General features: G+C 30.2%; 3 protein-coding genes across 4 annotated transcripts; all 3 read left to right on the top strand.

The window, feature by feature from the left end:
* Window positions 1–440: 440 nt before the first annotated feature.
* Window positions 441–6040, top strand: LOC145304611 (lanC-like protein 2). Of its 2 annotated transcripts, none has more exons than XM_080146530.1 (10): window positions 441–680; window positions 1446–1545; window positions 1703–1792; window positions 2261–2331; window positions 2713–2782; window positions 3350–3416; window positions 3743–3835; window positions 4194–4316; window positions 4538–4656; window positions 5255–6040. In XM_080146530.1, exons 1-10 carry the CDS (start codon window positions 585–587, stop codon window positions 5611–5613), a joined length of 1188 nt encoding a protein of 395 aa, XP_080002656.1. In that variant the 5' UTR covers window positions 441–584; the 3' UTR covers window positions 5614–6040. The 2 variants fall into 2 exon arrangements, with proteins under 2 accessions (XP_080002656.1, XP_080002655.1); XM_080146529.1 differs by having other exon boundaries at window positions 442–680; window positions 3743–3838; window positions 4197–4316.
* Window positions 6041–6049: 9 nt separating this feature from the next.
* Window positions 6050–13682, top strand: PIG-M (Phosphatidylinositol glycan anchor biosynthesis class M). Its single transcript, XM_080146528.1, has 14 exons — window positions 6050–6469; window positions 6855–6933; window positions 7362–7423; window positions 7703–7805; window positions 8128–8194; window positions 8507–8587; window positions 10177–10282; window positions 10700–10844; window positions 11344–11414; window positions 12015–12073; window positions 12362–12430; window positions 12716–12796; window positions 12987–13062; window positions 13380–13682. Exons 1-14 carry the CDS (start codon window positions 6385–6387, stop codon window positions 13520–13522), a joined length of 1227 nt encoding a protein of 408 aa, XP_080002654.1. The 5' UTR covers window positions 6050–6384; the 3' UTR covers window positions 13523–13682.
* A 1362-nt stretch (window positions 13683–15044) lies between these two features.
* On the top strand, window positions 15045–20646 carry LOC145304604 (NAD-dependent protein deacetylase sirtuin-3, mitochondrial-like). The gene is made up of 10 exons (XM_080146521.1): window positions 15045–15713; window positions 15941–16030; window positions 16174–16244; window positions 16449–16518; window positions 16904–16998; window positions 17158–17230; window positions 18127–18186; window positions 18417–18551; window positions 18918–18993; window positions 20406–20646. The coding sequence occupies exons 1-10, from the start codon at window positions 15488–15490 to the stop codon at window positions 20533–20535; spliced, it is 1026 nt and encodes a 341-aa protein (XP_080002647.1). The 5' UTR covers window positions 15045–15487; the 3' UTR covers window positions 20536–20646.
* Window positions 20647–20673: the final 27 nt, after the last annotated feature.

Here is a 20673-nt window from a genome sequence, read left to right as displayed (position 1 = left end):
TAAATCGAACAAAAAGTTGGAAAAGTAACGGCTGGCGGCTCAGCCGTTTAGTCGTTTTTTGCCTATTTTCATGGTAAATCTATCATGAATTACGTAGGAATCAACTTTTTAAAACATATTTTTGGTTTAATTCATGTTAAATGATAGCAATAACCTTTTTTAAAACTTCTAGTACCAACAGCTACCGTCTAGAACACTTTGATAGCGTTTTGGAGTGGCAAAGAGTATTATGTGGAGATAGGTTTCGTGACTAATTTCCACTATATAAAAACAAAAAATGGAAAAACGGCTGAGCCGCCAGCCGTTAGCCTTTACTTTTTCAACTTTTTGTTTGATTTAGGGAAAATAGACCTACCAAGGATTACTCATGCAAAATTTCAGATGGAAATTCGTATTCTAAGTGCCATTTGCTCACTGATTACGAGATGGTTGCATTAACCCCCCCCCCCCCCCCCTTAAATAGTTTTTCTTTCAAGTGATCGATTCCTTTCCCTGGTTTTCATACAGATTTCATTGTATTGTTACTTATTACTAGTCATTTTTTACAGGCTGTTATATTGTTTATTAATTTTACAGATATAAAAATGGATAGTCGAGAATTTGCAAATAATTTTGCACCCATGCCGGAAGATTTTACTGTTGAGACAGAATTTGTAAACAGAATAAAATCTTGCATACAGGTGAACTAAACCAGCTTCTACCAATAACGAAATTAATTCGGAAATAAATCACGAAACCTATACGTGTTTTTCAGCTGTCGTTGGGGGGCAACACATCGTAAAATTGACGACCTCTCCATTTGCCCCCCAAATATTATTTTAGATTTATTTCGCTTGTTTGTTATACCTTATTCCTGGAACTAAACTAATATTATGTTTTTTAATATCTCTGAAAATATCGGCGCATTTGTGAGCTTAAGGGTTCAAATAGTGTTCTTGATGATTTTGATTGTTTCTAGTCGTATTTTGCAGGGATCTAAAGGGATAAGACAATGGCCGGTAAATTGATGTACAATAAATCCCCAAAATTACCCCTTCTCTGGCGTAAAATTATTGGTTTCAACACTCAACTTAATAAACCAACCAATCAAAATTCACTCAAGTCCTCAATGTTGTTAAGCCGACGATTAAGAAAACGTTTAAATAAGTAATAGTTTGAAGTACCTAACATAAATAAAGTTTAGAAACACTAAGAAACATCGGAATTAGATATGATGTATTTTTTAACGGAGAAGGGGTATGGTAGGGAAAAAAATAGCCTAATTAAAACTATCTCGCAAGTAAAAGTTTCCTTAAAATATACCTATAATTCAAACGATTTAGTAGTTATCGAAATCTTAAGCTAAAGACAAAAAAACCTTACTACTTTATATGATAAGAAAGTAATACTTTTATCATCGATTAGGTAGTAGATAATTATTAATTAATAATAATATCTTGTTTTAGGAATTTACCGGATATATTGAAAACCCCGATGATTTTGCAAAATATCTAAAAATAAGAAATGATTTTGATGACAGTTCGCAAGATTTTAGTGTTTATACAGGCAAGATTGTTTTTTATTTGATTGAAAAGTAAAGTATTGCTTTAATATTTTCTATTAGTATTTTAAATACTTCTTAAGTAGGTACTTGTTTATATTATTTTTATTGATCTCTTTTTCTAATATTTATTCTCGATATGATATTAAAACTTTTATTTAGGACAAAGTGGAATTGCTTTGATGTATCTAAGACTTGGTAATTTGGATAAAGCTAAACACTTAATAAAACCATGGCTTAACAGATTAAAAGGTAAAAAGTTTAATAAAAATTGATTTTTAACGAGGTTCATTTTAACATTTTAACATTTTAATTTTGTCTGTTTCGTAGGTAGGTACCTACTGTTTATTTGGGATTAGTTTCGAAATTATTATAATTTTTACATTTGAATACAAATCAGATTTGGTATTTCTGTCAAAACTTCATTGTTATCAAAAATGATTATGAGTAACATGATGTCTGTCCGTCTGTAACGAAGGATCTCGCTAACCGCTGAACCGATATGGTTCTCCTTTACATTGTAGCTTTTCATACCCAGTCTGTCATTTTACCTAAGGAATGTAAATTTTACTTAATGCTATCTATAAATAAAAACAAGAAATTATTAAAAGAATTGACTTAATTTTTGTATTTTAAATTTCATTTCATTAAATATTTTTATAGCTTCTGATCCCTTTTAATGGAATCTTGACTTCCCTTTACATTACTATTTAATTTAAGGTAGAAGAATTTCCTTTATTTGTGGTGATCCTGGACCTTTGGCTTTGGCGTGTATTATCTATTACAAGCAGGTTCTAGCCTTCTATATTTTAAAGTAGTAAGGTTTTTTTGCCTTGTCGTTAAGATCTCTGTAACCACTGTGTCGATTGAGTTTTCCATTCTAGGGTAGCTTCACATATTTTAAAAAGCAAAGCTTTTCTTTAATTAGGGTAAGTTGGGTTATATAATTGTTTAAAAATACACGGACAAAAAACATTTTTTTACATTGTACTTAACTAGTAGTTGATCCCCTAGCACCTAAAGACTGTAACCATCCAAGATCTTATGTGAATCTTCCCTAAAATGGAGAAGTCTATCGGTTCTGTAGTTATTGATATTTAAAGCTAAAAAAGTACCCTACTATTGTACTCCATTTTGTAGGATTGATTGATAAAAAATATACTTCTGTTAAGGGAAATACTGCCAAGTATAAGAAATATGTTGAAGAATTATTACAATTTAAAACACAAGTGCTTGCTAAAGGTAAATATTTTAATAATAAATTTAACAAATACGATTATTTTACTCAGGAATGCGGAGCAGTTTGATTTTTGTTGCGGCTTTGGCTTCGCCGCCCCTAAAAATAACGAGAACTTGTTAATTAACCTTACCTTCAAGTCATTCACTATCATTTGTTTGTCTTTTCGTTAATATCTACGTTTTCTTTTAGGCTTTTTAGCCTTTTTCTCTTCAAATACAGAGTCCTGAATATTATGGGTGAAGCCGACAGTTGTTAAAAGAAATTAGCTTTTTTTAAACTAGGATGATAAATTGTAAGGCAAATCAAATATTGAACGTAAATAAGAATATTAATTAATTCCAGTATGGCTCCGAAACCGATTAACATCCGCTGGATTAGAATCGGTTCTGAGACATTCAGAAAAATCATGTATCGTATTACAGACTATTTTTAAAGAATTTATAATATTTATTAAAAGTTGCATACCAGTTTTGTTGCCCCGAGGGGCCGACGGAATCTTACAGTTTATTATTTTACTATCCGCGGAAAGTTGTAGTTCTATAATACGATGCGATTAATAACCATTCCAGATTTTGAATTGCCAGATGAACTGTTATATGGAAGAGTTGGTTACCTTTATGCTTTGTTATTAGTTAGGTTAGTCTAATTTTATATCAAAATTAAATAAAAAATTGTTGGTATAACCAACAACTAAATTAATTAAATTCGAAAAATGATTAGGTAGTAATTTTAGAAGAATATTTTGTGATATGTGGGGGCAACGCTTCGTAGTAAATACGACCTTTTTATCTGCCCCCCAAATATTATTTTAGATTTATTTGGCTTGTTGAATAAACCTTAATCCTAATAAAAAACAAAAATCAAAGCTTTATTTCCTTTTTATTTGGAAAGAAATGGATAGGAAGGAGTTCCATACAGTTTTTGTAATACAAGAATAAATTCTAAACAATCTTCTTGTTTAGAAAAGAATGTGAACCATGCAGTGTTGATGAATCATTATTGAGACAAATTGTTGAAACAATTTTATTTTCTGGTCAGCAATATTCTAAACAAAAAAAGTAAGTTATGTAGAACATATTTACATATAAATTAGCTTTAAAAAAGTTGTAACCATTGTATAAAAGTATCGTAATGTCTGTCTGTCTCTTAAGCTTTAGATCTCGCCAAGAACTGGTCCGATATGGTTCTCCTTTACTATGAAGCTTTTTATAGGTACAGTGAAGGTTTATATATATTTTTTGGGAGAATAGTTAAATACTAATGAAAATTCCCCACCCCCACAACACCAATTTTTTTTCTTTTTAAAACTAGAGTAAAGAGTTGACTTAACCCTTCCACTGCCCTTTACTCAAGTATGTCTGGTTGTTTCTAGAGGCGTAGCCACTAGTATAATATACATAGATCATTTTTTTTTAGATGCAGATCTCCCCTGATGTATGAGTGGCATGGGAAGAGGTACTATGGCGCCGCTCATGGCCTTGCTGGGATTTATTCTCTTTTAATACAATCAAATATGTTGCAGGATCATGAAATTTTGTAAGTTTTTTTAGTTAATAGCGAAGCCAGTCTATGACTCATTTTCTCTGTTTGTAGACCTATTAGCTGCTAGGTATTAAAGAAAAATAGATAAATTCAATATTATGTAAAAAATATTTTCTGAAGCAATGTGCATCTAACATACATTATTTTTATTATTCATTTTTTTTTAACTTTTAATTTACAAGAATCTACAATAATTGCCTCTTGTATTTTACAAGGCATTTATTGAAGCCCAGTGTTGACTATTTGTTGGAAACTGTGTTTTCCAGTGGAAACTTTCCTTCTTCGGAGGGCAACGATAGAGATCGTCTTGTACACTGGTGTCATGGTGCTCCTGGTAGGTCAATCCTATTTTTAAATTTGGCATGGTGATTCCTGTAATCAGTGTTTCGGAGCCGGAGCCGGGAGCAGCAACATTTTTGGTGGAGCCGGATCCGGATCCGGAGCCGTATTTTTCGTTAAAAACGGCTCTGGCTCCGGATTAGCTTAAAATGATTTTTTTAAAGTAATATTATAATTTGGCAACGGTCTATTTCCATATAATAAACTGAAAAACTATTGTTACTTAACAAATAGACACACATCCTTCTACTTTTATATAGCTTTAATCAAATAAAAGCAAAATATTTTATATTATTTATTTTATTTTATCAAATTCAATAATGAAAAAAAAATTGATATATTAATTTTAAGGTAGGAGCCGGAGCTGGAGCCGGAGCCGCATCAAAATTATACGGCTCCGACACCCTGCCTGTAATAGTTAGCTACAACTTAGAAAGCGCAGCAACTCTATAATAATTACCAGAAAGTATGTTTTTCCATTTTTAACATGAAGACTTTTGGCTTGAAAAAAATATTTTATAGAGTGAAATCATCTTATTTAAAGGCTACCTTTAACTAAAATAAGAATTTTCAGACAATTTTTTTTATTTTAGGAGTTATACATCTGCTTCTGTTAAGTTACAAACTATGGGGAGAAAATAAATATTTACAAGCTGCTTTAAAAAGTGGAGACGTAATATGGAGTAGAGGCTTACTGAAAAAGGGTTGGGGCCTCTGTCACGGCACTGCAGGCAATGGATACGCTTTTATTCATCTGTATCAGATAACACAGGAAAAGCTGTGGCTGTACAGAGCGTATAGATTTGCTGAACATTGTGCTGAAATTGACAAACATTTTCTGAATTTGCCAGACGGACCTTTATCTTTATTTGAGGAAAGCATGCTTATTATAGTTTCAAAGGTTTTAGTAGCGAATCTACTCTATAAATTGAATTTTTGTATATCTGTCTAAAACGTTGATATGGAATTGTGTTTTTCTCGATTCCTATTAACTTTTTAAAACTTCACATAGATTCTGGAATGTTTTTTTTCTGTCAAACAATACAAAACCTCTAGATGCTAGGGGCGCAGCCGATAGTTTTGTTTAATTGTTTACAATAGATTTTTATAAAATTGAGCATGCTTCTATTTCCAGGGTCTTGCTGGGACCGTTTGTTTTCTCAAGGATTTTCTTCAACCAGAAAAGGCTAAATTTCCAGCTTTTATTCTTTAAAAAGCCATACTTTTATGTAATAATGAACACTCCCTATTTAATTTACTGTTTGATTTAAATTTTTCATTTTGTAACGCCATAATTGTGATAATGAAGGTGCATATAATTTGGATGACATTTCTACTAACTCGAAGTATAGAAATTTAATTCCTTCTCATTTTATTTTGTTTGGGGATTGTTTTTCGCTGGTTTATTTTTGTTTAGACCAGGCTAGATAGGGTCATATTGGGCACAGGATAGCAACGCGGGCCTATGGCCACCAGCAGGAAAAAATTCTTTTCCTTATTTTCTATTTTTTTCAAAAAGTAGTGGGGGAAGGATTCTTTCTTCATTTACAATTTTTTCGTGATCATTAAAATATCGACAAAATTTATAAGTCTTGTTGTTGTCATACAATTCTAAAATTGTGACTGCATTTAAATTATAAATATAAAATTAGAAAAAGTTAATTGATTATGTGAACAATAAACATTTTTATCTTTCTAAAAGTTTTGAATTTTTCAGACAAAAATGCGAAATTTACTAGAATGGATGAAATCTGCGAATATAAAAACTATAATCAGCTGTTCAGCTTTTGTCAGATTATTGCTTATAGGTTAGTTATAATTGAAATAGTTTTGCCCTTTTAAAAAATCGGATTGCCATAATTTTTTCAGTTGGATCGAAGCTAAAAACAGGATTTCTTGTATTTCTATTACTGTCTTAAAATCCCTAGACAGGTTTTAGGCTACTTTTAGGGATTCGTTGAATAAATAAATATATTAGATAGTAGGTAGTCATATAAAAAATGAATTTCTAAGCAAGCTTTTGATAAGTTATACATTTCAAAAGTTTTGCCTGCTAGAAATTAATTCCTATTAAGTTAGATGGATTATTGTGTCTGACAGCCTTTCTAGGGTTATAGGTCTATGTCTGAATTGTTAATATCCGTATTCTTATTCTATCTATCTACCTATCCATCTATCTATTTATCTATTTAGGGTACAGCCAACACCATGACTTGGTAAGAGAAGTAAAATATACAGACATTGATTACACAGTTTTTACAGATGCCGCCAGGTAAGTTTTGTCAGGGTAGTATTAGGGGTGTTGTATATTCTGCACAAGATAAATTTTTTCCCGGCTGCAAAATATTTCATTTCTCCCACCAAGGAAGAGGAAAAATGGAGAAAAAAAAATTCTTACTCTATTACTCTTGTTTTTTTTTATTTTTTTCTTCACCCTTTGGCCTTTAGCAGATCATCCCGTGCAGAATATACACCTCTGAATAGTAGTGCAGTTACTCTATATACAACTTATGTCCGACGCCTAGCCAAAACTATGCCAATTAATGTACATATAAAATTTTTTTTTTTGTCAAGGGAAGGGGGTAGGCTAATTAAACCTCCTTCCCAGACCTTTAAATCCCATAAAACAATTAAAATTTATTATCTTTGAAGTATTAAATTAAATACCTATTTAATTAAGTCAATAATATAAAAATTCAGGTACGTTTATGAAGGGGATTCTCCGTACAAAAGATTGACCTACAGATACTCACCTTTAATAGGTACAAATCTATTTTGAATTCTAAGATAATTGAATTAATCTTAATTCAAATTATTTTTTAATGATTCTGTCTACCTATAAAAGTTCTAGACTTTTTTTATGTTTTTTCTCGGGGATGGGTATTAATTTTATTTTTAGTTCTCAATGTTTCTCCCAGCTGGCTAATGTAACGATGTCTACTATCCCCACACTTTATGACTTTCCCCTCCCCTTATCATGGAAGAACCTATTGACCAATATCTGAAGACTATATTAGCAACATATAAAAATTTGTTTTCAGCCATGTTACTTACCCCCAACATATTCCTGACTCCAGTGTTTGGAAAATTAATCTTCTCCTCATGTGACGTACTTGCTGGATATCTCATCTATCTAATTTCAAGGTAAACAAGTTTGCAGGGATCTACAGGGATAAGACAATAGTCGATCAATTGATGATACAAAAAATTATCCCTTTTTAGATTAAAATAAGGGGTTGATGCGTATGGACATGGACACCCCAATTAATGAACCAACTATTCAAATCTAACCAACTGATATTTCATCTGAAAATTGTAATTTAATTTTGGGATTTTTATTCATTCAGACTTCTAAATGATATTGAAAATTAAATGTAGTAATACTCTATGTTTCTTAATAGTCGTTTGTCTGACCTTCTGGTTTGTTAAGCTTCGCCTTTATAAATGCTGTCATACTTATTTTTAGACAACAAATCGGTGGAGAGGATGGAATGGCCAAAATTTCAGCTGTTGCCTGGCTTTTCAATCCCTTGGTAAGTTTAGTTTAACTTACATTTCAATTTGAGCTTCCCTCATTTTGTATCTATTATTACTCTATGCATGCCATACTTCATATCTTGCTTAAAGAATTATAATTATTATCGCGTCGTATTATAGACAGCTTTTCGCGGATAGTAAAACAAAAAAATTTAAATTTTATTCAGATCAATTCCAGTTTTATTGGCCTTAATTGGCCGAAGGCCCATGTCAAACACAAGTTTTTTTTAATTTAGCCAATATTTACCCAAATTGAATGAATCTTTTATTGAAATATCAGCGGCACTCATCCATTTAATTATTTTTAGGTGATAAGTATATCAACACGAGGTAGTGCCGAGTCCATGATTGTAACTACTGTTCTCCTCACTATCTATTTCTACAACAGGGTAAGTGATTCTACAGTATGGCTTCCAAACCGATTTATATCCGCTGGATTAGAACCGGTTCTTAGCCACACTGAAAAATTATAAATAGCATCGTATTACAGACAATTTTCCACGAATAATAAAATCAAATCTTTAATTTGATGCTTTCGGCCCCATAAATAACACACGAGTACAAATGGTCATCCATTGGCAACCCTAAGAATGAAATATTTTAAAATTCTAAATATACTTAAGGCCCAATTTAATACACTTCTGGTTTATAGCTCTTAATCGTTGATAACATATTAGTAAACGTATAAATGATGTTGATTATAAGATCTGTAAATAGTATGTAATATCTTTATCATAACTTAACCGATTTGAAAATAAATCTTACCCTATAGGTAGTGATTGTATATTATTAAATTGAAAATATGTTCTTTCTCAGCCATTTTAATTTGGTTTTTTTCTTCAAACTGTTAATTGCGTTTATGAAGTAAAAAAAAACACCAATTCAAACCTTGTTAAAAATGTTATTATTTCCCTATTGTTTTGGACAAATTGAACTTTTTAAATTTGAGTTTTGGATTGTTGATTCTTAGGCCAAAGAAGTACAATATTTTAAGCTAAGCATATCCCTAATTATTAATTAAGTCTTAAAATGTGAATACGGCCATAGTAAGTATCGTATATTTAAATAAGTTCCACAGGTTTTATTTTTAATACAGGGTGTTTTTTTTTAATAAGTTAAAAGTATTGCTAAATTTAACCCACTTGCCATTGACAGAAATTAATAATCTATATCTTAGTTTCTTCATTGATGTGGGACATTTTGTATGAGAAAAAAATATTTGGCGATTTTCAACTAATTCTGCCTTAAGAACCGGTTTTTCCAAAGTACCTATTTTTGGAAGATTTTTGGATCATGACGAATTTAAAGAGTGTGCAAAAATGCATACATTTTTAAAAAATCAAATTGCGCGGCTTGTGTTAATAGTAGAAAAATGTTATGCATACCGTTTAAATTATCATAAACTCTAGTTTTTGGAAATATATGTAACACATACAGGCTATTTGTGATATAGAATCTACATTGGAAAATGTGGAGAAGTGTTGAAAATTTTAAGTAAGTTGGGACATTTTACCACGTAGCTCCTAAACTATACGTAGCACAGGAATAGTTCTTAAACACCTAAAAACTAGAGTTTATAACGATTCTAACGATATGCATAACATTTTTCTAATATTAACACAAGCCGCGCTATTTGATTTTTAAAAATGTACGCATTTTTGCAAAACCTTTAAAATAGTCATGATCGAAAAATCTTCCAAAAATAGGTACTTTGGAAAAACCGGTTTTTAAGGCAGAATTTGTTGAAAATCGCCAAATATTTTTTTCTCATACAAAATGTCCCACATCAATGAAGAAATTAAGATATAGATCATTAATTTCTGTCAATGGCAATAAATAAATTAAGCAATACTTTTAACTTATTAAAAAAAACACCCTGTATATTAAATGCGATGTAAACACTAAATTTGTATCATGTTTTTTTTTGTCTATCGTTCTGGTTTGTCGATTTGTCATAAAAAATATACAATAATTTTAGAAACTATATATCCTGTCTGGACTATTTTATGGACTGTCCATCCATTTGAAAATCTATCCTATAATCTACTGCTTGGCCCTTTACAATCCTTTGACAGTCAAAACAGGTAACTTATATTCAAGATTTAATTTCAAGACTTGGTTTTTTTTTGCGTTTTTCTCAAATTCAAAAGACTTTAGGTAAATGCTCATCAAAATATGTTTATCTTTTAGTTTGTTTGTACGCCTATTTTATTACTTTTTCTTTTTCTACAAATAAAAAAAAAACAATTTAAACATAAACTGTTTTGGGGGTTGGGAGGGGGACAATTAAACATAAACTGTTTAAGGGGGGAGTGGGTATCTCAATACTCCCAAGAGAAATTGTCCCTAATATTTCTTTTTAGAAATAGAATTGATAGTAAGGGGATCGTCTTATCCTCCCTCCCCCACCCAGATTCTTCGCTGCTTTTTGTAATATATTATTGACAGATATACATTGATTTATAGACATTACCTGTTCAAACTAAAAATATCTTTATTAGGAATATCCTCCTTATTCCACCTGAGCAGACCAAGATTACGTCTGGTTTTCGCCACCCTGGCCACTCTGTTTGTCACCACTATGGGCTTCTATAATATGTATGGAGAACTGTTCTTACAAGAGGCTTATTTATACCATCTTACAAGGTTAGAATTTAAAATATTTTTGAATCGGATCCATTAGAAATAGATAGTGGAGTGCCTCAAGGTAGCATATTAGGTCCTATTTTGTTTCTCTTTGCCACATTGGGCTCTCTGTTTGTCACAACTATGGGCTTCTTTGATATGTATGGAGAACTGTTCTAACTAGGTTGGTTTTAAGATAGTTATGATTCGGATCAATTAGAAATAGATAGTGGAGTGCCTCAAGGTAGCATATTAGGTCCTATTTTGTTTCTTTTTTGTCATTAGCCACTCTATTTATCACCACTATTGGGTTCTATAGTACAATGATTTACGATGGAGACTATTTCTTTTTCATTTTTGGATATGAATAAATCATCGGATCTCTTTGAAACTTGTATAACTTATTTAATCTTGTTATGTCACAAATTATACAGCTACCTTTGCGAGTCCAAGGACTATGTCATCTATAGATGTTGTCATCCTTGTGATTTTAATAGATTTTAAAAAGAAAATTGTTTAGGAAAGATATCCGCCACAATTTCTCAGTGTATTTCTACATGCTTTATCTTACTGTGGAATTTGATGATATAGGTTAGTACACAATTTTTATAGCTCTAACAGGGAGGGAGGGGACATTGGACTGTAAATTAAAGTTGTATAACCATGCTTAAAAACTATGAATACTTTTATTAAATTTTGATTGGTTAGTTTGAATCTGACAGTGTCTAAACTTTTTAACGAACAATTTATATATGTATACTTAGGGGGTTAGTTTTTTATGATCATTAGTGATTTAAATCAATTTATAGTTCAGTGTTTTATCCATTAAGATCTGTGAGTTTTGATAAGTAGCGAAGATACTCTATGACTCAAGTCTTATGGAAGTCTTTACATTACAAAGTTAATCATGAAAACGTTACACGATCACTTTTTTGTCATTACAGTTGTTTGAGCCCATAAACTTTAGTATAGGGGGTTCTTTGATCTATCCTTCCTGAAAATTTATGGATCTATCGATCTAACCGTTTTTAGGATCTTACTGGAAATACAAATACTTACAGTTTTCTACTTTATAATGGTTGATACATTTATTATTATCAATGTTAAGCATGTTATTATCAAGTCATATAGACAAATTTTAATTGAAGATTTCAACCAATAAAGAAAATTGAATAATATTTATCTTTTTAGGTCTAAACATCATGACATTTTTACCCCAACTAATTCTCTTATTGGCAATCACATACAGGAATTAGAACATTCTGTTCATTTCATTAAAAGATTATAAAATATATAGGACAGACAGACACAGATCCTTTCACTTTTAAATAAGTTTTTTTTTATTTAAAAACTAGTGGTTATTTCTTGTTAGAGAGTGGAGATGCCCTCTCCCAAAATAGTTAAAAACCTTCACAGGACCTATGAGAACTTACACTGTAAAGGAGAACCATATTGGTTCATTGGTTAGCTAAACCCTTGTGCACAAATAGAATGACATCCTGTTTTTTTATACATAATGTTCTGATAAAAATTGAAGGTTTAGTAACATATATGAGCTGAACTTCTGTCTGTTCTGTCTGACTGTGGTTTTTGTTACATTCAACAAGGTAATATAGTCTTATTTGTTTTGAAAAGATAAGGTACGTGTTGGCTAATTTAAAAATATTATATAACAAAGAAAAAAATATCTATTGCTTTCCCTCTAATAAGGGGAAGTAGGGTATTTTTTCTACTATGCCTAGCCCATGCGGGGGGACCTAACCCTATAGAGCCTGCGATTCCGCACCCACGGGGCCACTTAGTACCTAATAATATAACCTGACACAAAGTATAAAACTACTTGTGCTCTACTAGGTAATTTAAGGAAACCATCACGAAACTGCGTTTTTTAGGTTGTTACTGCTCAATATTTTGTATGGTATTTTTGTTTGCTACCGTTAGTTGCGCCATCCCTTCATCTTACTCAAAAACAGGTTGGTAACACTTTTTCCAGTATGGCTTCGAAACCATTTAATATCCGCTCGATTAGTACCGGTTCTAAGCCATATTGAAAAAAATCATGTACATAATAATGAGTTATAGACAATTTTCCACGAATTATAAAATATGATAAATATTGATATTATTTTTTTTTTTTTATCAAATTACAAATTGTATTTTTAGATATGTTTGGGATCACTATTATGGGGATTTGCACAAAGCTCCTGGCTTCTTCCTGCATACCTTCTAGAATTTAAAGGTAAAACTATAAAGTTAAACATTTCATTTGTAGTATGGTCATTCCATTTAACAATTTTCGGTTGAAAGTCCTAAATATGCTTGATTATAGTTTATTTGACTCTTTCGTTTTCAAAAAGTACGAAATAAAAGTTATTAAGTTCCCAAACTTTACACGCCTGTAATAGCATCGCATTATCTTGATAATAAGAAAGGTCATTGATATGTGAAATAAATACCTACACAGTACACACCTTTGCTAATGTCAATACGCGCAGTTAGTTGAATAAGAGAGTATTGTAAAAAAAATTATGTTCTCATGATTCCTGTATTGATTAGGTAGCAACACGTATCTTTTCATCTGGCTGGAGAGTCTCGCCTTCTTCTCTGCCAACATTGGCATCCTGGCCAAACTGATCAGGAAGCACAAGGAGGTCATTGATATCATCAACTCAGAGTGTGATATCAAGAAAATTGATTGAGGAAACTTCAGTAATTATTATTATAATTTGTTATAAATTGTACATTTACAACCCAAAAAAAAACTGTTCCAATCCTGTGCGTTTATCATAATTCAAAAGCTTAGGAAAGATTAAAGGGGGGGGGGGGGTGGAGGTGCGATTCATAAAACTGTGTATATGGGCACAGTTATGGAATCTCGACCATAAAGATTTTTTTATCCAATCTTGACAAGAGAGGTATTTTTGGATAAAGAAATATATATAGAAAACGCCTATGTAAATTAGAAAATCCACAGAAATCATATTTGCAAGTTATTTGCAAAAATCTGCAATGTTAATTTGCAAAATTAATTTCATGCCTTAAATGAAAGATTTAGAAAAAAAAAATTTATGAAAGATGTTTATCTATAAGTTCAAAACATATTAAAGCAAAAAAAATTTCTTTAGTGTTACTTTTTTCACCTTATATATGAAAAAAACAGTTTCTCACATTTTATGATAAAAAAAGGTATAGGAACAAAAAATATGTTTTTTCTTGATGTAAACACAATAATTGGCATAAAATCTATCATCCTAAATGTAAAAATCAAATATAGAATCTTTTTTAGAGCAAATATAGTGCAAAAAGTAACCTAGACATTTTTGCAAAGTATGAAAATCTAAAGAAAATAGTTCTTTTTGATTTTGATATACATATCAGATAAATGTACATAAAATTAGTGATCAAAAACTATAAAAAATGTTATAACTTTTTTCAACACTGTCATTGATTAAATTGCACTTTTAGGTTTAAGAATTGACGAAGTAGTGCATAAAAACTCTTTTTTTGAAGTAATTAAACAAAATAAATGCCAAAAAACCAACTACAAAATGGTCTACTGCATTATAAAAAACGCTTAATTGTTTATTTTATTTTATTATGTTTAATAACTTCATAAAAAGAGTTTTTATGTGCTGCTTTGGTAATGAGTAAACCTAAAAGTGCATTTTAATCAATGATAGGGTTGAAAAAGTTATAACTTGTTTTTTAGTTTTTGATCACTAATTTTATATACATTTATCTGATATGTATATCAAAATCAAAAAAAACTATTTTCTTTAGATTTTCATACTTTGCAAAAATGTCTTGGTTACTTTTTGCACTATATTTGCTCTAAAAAGGATTATATATCTGATTTTTACTTTTAGGATGATAGATTTTATGCCAATTACTGAGTTTACATCAAGAAAAAACATATTTTTTGTTCCTATACCTTTTTTTTATCATAAAATGTGAGAAACAGTTTTTTTCATATATAAGGTGAAAAAAGTAACACTAAAGAATTTTTTTTGCCTTAAGTATGTTCTAAACTTATAGATAAACATCTTTTATAAAAAGATTTTTTCTAAATCTGTCATTTTAGGCATGAAATTAATTTTGCAAATAACTTGCAAATATGATTTCTGCGGATTTTCTAATTTACATAGGCGTTTTGTTTATATATTCCTCTTTCCAAAAATACCCTTCTTGTCAAGATTGGATAAAAAAATCTTTATGGTCGAGATTCCATAACTGTGTGGGGCGTATTGAAGTTTATTATTACTAATCCTTTAATTTAAATTAATATGCAGTTGAGAATTGTAAAAAGTAAAAACAATGTGTTAGCCTGTGCCAAATTGTAATATTATTATTGAGAGAAAAAAACATTTTATTTATATTACTTATGAGCTTTTGTTTGTTTTGTTATATTTGTAAACAAAATCGGTACGTTATTTGTAAATTAAGAGTACTTAAGTTTCTAGTCATTTGCTCAAAAGGATTAAAGTAAACCTTCTAGAACCAAACCTTTTCTAAGTTAAGTTTTTGTAGAGCATAATAATAGAAGTGTATTTACAATTTTAAATAAAAACCAATTTTCTGCATTTTTTGATCTCATTTATCTCGTTTTGTGTGATTTTTGTAATACCTTTTATTATAAAAAATTATTTCAGACAATCAAATTGATAATGTTAATAAAAAGACTACTCCAAAGTTGCTCTACATGTGCCAACAATGATATATTGTCAAATTTGGCTCCAAAAAGTCACCTGATCCAGTTTTTGGCGGGAAATGCAAACCGCGGTTTAGTTGGCAATAATGTGCTGGTTAGGTTTAACAGTTCGTTCAGTTTCAGCGGAGGAGCTGGGAGAGATTTGTCCAAAATTGAACGAGATGTTGATAAAATTGCTGAAAGTAAGTTGTTTTTTACTCTAATTTATAGGTCTCTATGTAATCTAACAAAGCATCCAATCAAACAATCTACTTCAATTTTCAGTGATTTGTTGACAAAAATTGAATCACTTTGTCGTCTAGTTCAATAATTTTAATAAACTAAAATTATTCGGTACTATTACTTCTACTATTTCTCGTGTTAGTTTTTTTGCTATTTACTTATGGACATAATTTTGTTTGTTTTGTAGGAATATCTGGAAGCTCCAACATAGTTGTAATGGCTGGTGCAGGTTTAAGCACAGCAAGTGGTATACCTGATTTCAGATCACCAAATACAGGTTACATTTTTTACAATTTGAGTACTCGTACTTATATTAACAACATATTTTTTTCACCATTTATCACCAAATTTTATTAAATGAATTAACTCTTTAAAAACTAAAGAGGAAACTAGATAAGTTAACAAATAAATATATTTTAGGTATTTACGACAATCTATCAAAATTTAATCTTCCCTATCCTGAGGCCATCTTTGAAATTGAATATTTTAAGGTATTTTGATAAGGTAATTGATATTAAGGGCTGTTGGTGAAAAATAATATTATACGAGCGTATTAGATAATAAAGAAATTGTAGGGAAATCTTATTTCAAAATCTGTTTTAAAAAAGTCTTTTCAATCGCTAGGACATTCTAAAATATACATATATTGCGGCGCTACTTCTGAATTTTTATCAAATGTCTTCTTTTTTCTTCAGAATAACCCGAAACCTTTTAATACCTGGGCAAAAGAGTTTTTTCCTGGTGTCAACTATCTTCCTAATAAAGGTTAGCAAATCTATATTACAAAGTAATATGATGTCTATTTGTCTGTCCGTCCGTCAGAATGAAACCTAAGATCTTGATCTTTTAGGGAATATCCCTACGGCCTACAGTTCATACTAAGGTTATGGATAATTGGAGGATTATCCCTTCCCGAAAACATGACTCCCTCATCAAAACTGGTTCGATTATTGTCACTCTCAGATGTATTTTCCAAAAATCTTTAATTTGAATTTTCTTCTCTTAATAGCAATCTATATATTTATTATCAAATGCAAAACGAAAATCTTTAAATCTTTTCTACATAACCCTGTTTAAGTTACAGGATATGTTTTAAACTTAAAATTTTTTATATATTTAATTATTGAATAACACAAACAATTTTTTTAAGGCCATTATTTCATCAAGTTGTTAGAGAATGAAGGAAAGTTGACTAAATATTACACTCAGAATGTCGATGGATTGGATAGACTTGTGGGATTTAAGGTAGGTTGGGTTTCCTTTATATGCTGTAGTAAGGTTTCTATGTAATAACTGCATTAAAATCAGTGATAAAAACAAAATAGTCCTTTAAAGAAAATGAAAAGCTTTTATAATTTATTAAAACATTGATATTCATCTCTTTATATCTAACTTTATAAACAGGATGAGGGCATAGTTGAAGCACATGGAACTTTTAATACAGCCTCTTGTGTAGAATGTAAAAAGTCATATCCAGGAATCATTTATATGCAATTGATAATGTTAAAAAAAATTAAATCTTCTTAGCTATGAAAAGGTTAATTTTTTTTCACACTATATAGGGGGGGAGTCTGTTGTGACACTTTTTAAAACCAAAACTAAAAGTCAAAGGAACTCAACTAAAAAAAGAGTTACAGCACTGAAATTTGGTATGGCAGTTGCTTTAAAGAGGTACAATGTGGAACTGTGAAGAAACGGCGACGGAATCGCCGCTATCGCCGAATTGTTTTTAGACGGGAAACGGCGATAGCGGCGGTTTTACCAACTTTTCTTTACAGTTCCACATTGTACCTCTTTAAAGCGACTGTCATTCCAAATTTCAATGCTGTAACTCTTTTTTAAGTTTAATTCCTGTAGTTTTGGTTTCAAAAAGTGTTACAACCGCCTCCTCCCTAACTTACTAAAGCCAATATGTCAATAGTAACTTTAAACAAAATATGCACAGAGGGGCAAAGACAGAATTAAAGTATGGTAACTTTTTTTTTACATGGAGAAATATGCTTTTAAAATAATAACTGGCAATGTTCACTAATAACAATACATTAGAAAAGTTGCTAAAAGAAATTCGAGTTATATCTGGATTTTATAAACAAAACAGCTTTTTTCAATTTTTACAGAAAGTGATTTTTCTTTTAGTGAAGCTTTGAGTAGGAAAAATGCTTCTAGGTTTTAAAAAGTTTTTATTAATCACCTAATTTTGGTATATATAATTCTCAAAGGACTGTTAAATAATGTAGTCCTATTTTTTTAAATTATTCGCCCTACAGTGTATGCAGACTCGCAGAGTAAAGAAATTATATTAGTATGGCATCAAAATTTTGCTGAAGTCAAAACATTTTCTCAGCAATTATATAAATGCATTATATTAAACAGTGGAGGAATTGAAAGAGAAGTTATTACAGGATAAAACACCAACATGTCCAGATTGTAAAGGTAATACCTATATATTTTTAGCAGTGCAGCTACTCTACAAAGCATTGATATGTGTACTTTAATAAACCTCAATTTATCACACGTGATTGTATCTTCCATATTTATGGGCGGATTTAAAAGTTTTTTTTCAACATTTTTTCTTTAGTATAAAGAATTTTTAAACCCAAGGGGAGGCCACTAACGAGTTTACATAATACATTTTTCTCTTTTTAAACTTATTTTATATTTAGGAAACATCAAGCCTGATTTAGTATTTTTCGGGGAAGCTTTACCCAAACGTTTCTTCGACGAAGCAGAAATAGATTGTCTGTTTGCGGATTTATTGATTTGTATTGGAACTTCCTTGGAAGTGTATCCATTTGCAGGTTAGTATCGAAGCTTCTTTTTAATTGTCCTTTATATTTCTGCGTGTACGTCCAAAATTGCTCGATGTAGACGTTTTTGAAGCCGTAGAAGTTTATTCTTTTTCTTTTAACAGTTGATTTCGATATATCTGTTAATTATTAAAAGTATCATGTATCATTTACTGATTTTTTCAAAGTGTGATTCAAGACTGAAACAAACCCGTTGTTTTCCCTCAAAATGCCTAGCGAGCATAGACCCCCCTAACCCCTTATTTTTTAAATAAATAAATTCAAAATAGGGTGTGTTCTCTGCCCAAGTTCCTTGACACTTTGAGAGAAACCGTCACAAAGTTGTAACTAATTTACTGTTAAGGTTGTTATATTAAGGTATAGCAGATGCGCCGCGCCATGATACACCAAGGTTATTGATTAACTATGATCTTGTTGGTTCTTTTGGTGCCAGGTAATGAATGTTTTCATACTGATTAAATTATTTTAGATAAATTTAGATATATCCATTCCCATATAAACAACCCCTTAAATAGTGGATGTAAATATTCATTCCATTGCAAAAAACGCGATATTGGGTTTGTTAAAATATCCATTTATTTGGCATTTTTCAAGAATGTCAAGCGTGGGAAAATTTTTTGAGTGTGGGAACCATTTAATTTGATTTAAATGGTACATATGATTTTCATTTAAATTCATTTTTTGGACCCGTGAGAAAATTTTTTTAACGTGAGAACCATTTAATTTTCATTGAATTTCATTTTTTTGAAGTGTGGGAAAAAATGGGAGAAAAAATATGTTTTAGTATAAAGAAATGTTCTATCATTTCATTCTATAGATCATACTGACTTTGGAAAAACTGTCAGACCGATTTTTGAAATTCAATCTGTGAAAAAAGATATTCAAGTTTAAATTTTTTGTTTTGAAAATATTATTTTACATGTATTGACGCCATCTTGGATTATGATTATTTTTTTTTGTTAGAAGATTTTTTTTCTAAAATGTTTTTAAAAAATTAACTTTTTACAATAAAAAAATCTTTGAACTTAAATTGACCAATAATTCAAAGATTTTTTCTCTTTGATTTGGAAGATTTTTTATGATTTTTATTTTTAATGTCAAATAAAAACACAACAGTGAAAAAAATGAAAATTAAATGAAAAAACGTTTTATGATTTTATTCAAGAAATTATTTGCTAACATCACCTTTTTGTTGCAATAGAATGTTATTTAAGCAAACAAAATTTAGCATAAATGGATATTTAAATCCCTCGGTATTAAATGATGAGCTAACGCTCGATCATTTAATACCTTGGGATTTAAATATCCATTTATGCTAAATTTTGTTTGCTTAAATAACTCATTTATTTCCCGGAGGTAGTCATTTTTAGAAGATTTTCAAATTTTTTTTGGAAGATTTTAGAATTTTTATTAATTATTAAAAGAAACTTGATATCAGGGATATAAATGATCATAGCCGGGAAATAAATGAAAATTAAAAACCAAAATTAAACCACATTTTAGCATAAAAAAATGAGTTTTTTGTTTAAATGAGAATGATATTCCTGTCCAGTTTTTTGTTTAGGAATACCCCATTTATCTAGGCATAAGACAATGGACGGTAAATTGATGTAGATGGCTGATGCCCAAAAATAATAAACAAAATTACCCCTTTTGTAGACTAATATTTTAGGTTGACATAATTGGACACTTTATCTTGAATTAACGTGTTTAAATAACTTTAAGTATCATTGTAATTTACAGTCCAACATTTCCTCCATCCCTGATATCTTATAAAAATTAAGTGGTTTATTAATTTTCTACTTTTTAGTTTTCAAGTATTAAATGTTTTTAATTTATTTTTAGGCCAGCGGACTGTGCCCTTCTTGGAGATATAGAACATAGCATTGATTCTATTTGTAACAAATTAAATTGGAATGATAAACTCAAACAAATGCAGACTCAAAATGAAGAAAAACTTAAGATTTATAAATAAATTTATATTATAATTAGTCAATAAAAAATCTTAGAATATCTTATAAAATAACGTAAACTGTGATCAAATTTTGAATTTTTCATAGATTTTTTATTCTCTGATAAATGGTGAACTCACTCGGTTAGCACCATCTTAACG

The sequence above is a fragment of the Acartia tonsa genome, chromosome 13 (assembly GCF_053477335.1).
Source record: "Acartia tonsa isolate MP-2025a chromosome 13, ASM5347733v1, whole genome shotgun sequence".
In the NCBI taxonomy this organism is placed as follows: Eukaryota; Metazoa; Arthropoda; class Copepoda; order Calanoida; family Acartiidae; genus Acartia; species Acartia tonsa.
The sequence above is the reverse complement of the archived record's forward strand: the minus strand, read 5'-3'. Positions and strand labels throughout refer to the sequence as shown.

Coding starts and splice junctions, on each gene's coding strand:
- LOC145304611 (XM_080146530.1), top strand. CDS start 585: ATGGATAGTCGAGAATTTGCAAATAATTTTGCACCCATGCCGGAAGAT. Junction 681..1,445: donor GAATAAAATCTTGCATACAG/GTGAACTAAACC, acceptor ATCTTGTTTTAG/GAATTTACCGGATATATTGA. Junction 1,546..1,702: donor AGATTTTAGTGTTTATACAG/GCAAGATTGTTT, acceptor ACTTTTATTTAG/GACAAAGTGGAATTGCTTTG.
- PIG-M (XM_080146528.1), top strand. CDS start 6,385: ATGCGAAATTTACTAGAATGGATGAAATCTGCGAATATAAAAACTATA. Junction 8,588..10,176: donor CTATCTATTTCTACAACAGG/GTAAGTGATTCT, acceptor CAATAATTTTAG/AAACTATATATCCTGTCTGG. Junction 13,063..13,379: donor ATACCTTCTAGAATTTAAAG/GTAAAACTATAA, acceptor TGTATTGATTAG/GTAGCAACACGTATCTTTTC.
- LOC145304604 (XM_080146521.1), top strand. CDS start 15,488: ATGTTAATAAAAAGACTACTCCAAAGTTGCTCTACATGTGCCAACAAT. Junction 15,714..15,940: donor TGTTGATAAAATTGCTGAAA/GTAAGTTGTTTT, acceptor TTTGTTTTGTAG/GAATATCTGGAAGCTCCAAC. Junction 16,999..17,157: donor ATAGACTTGTGGGATTTAAG/GTAGGTTGGGTT, acceptor CTTTATAAACAG/GATGAGGGCATAGTTGAAGC.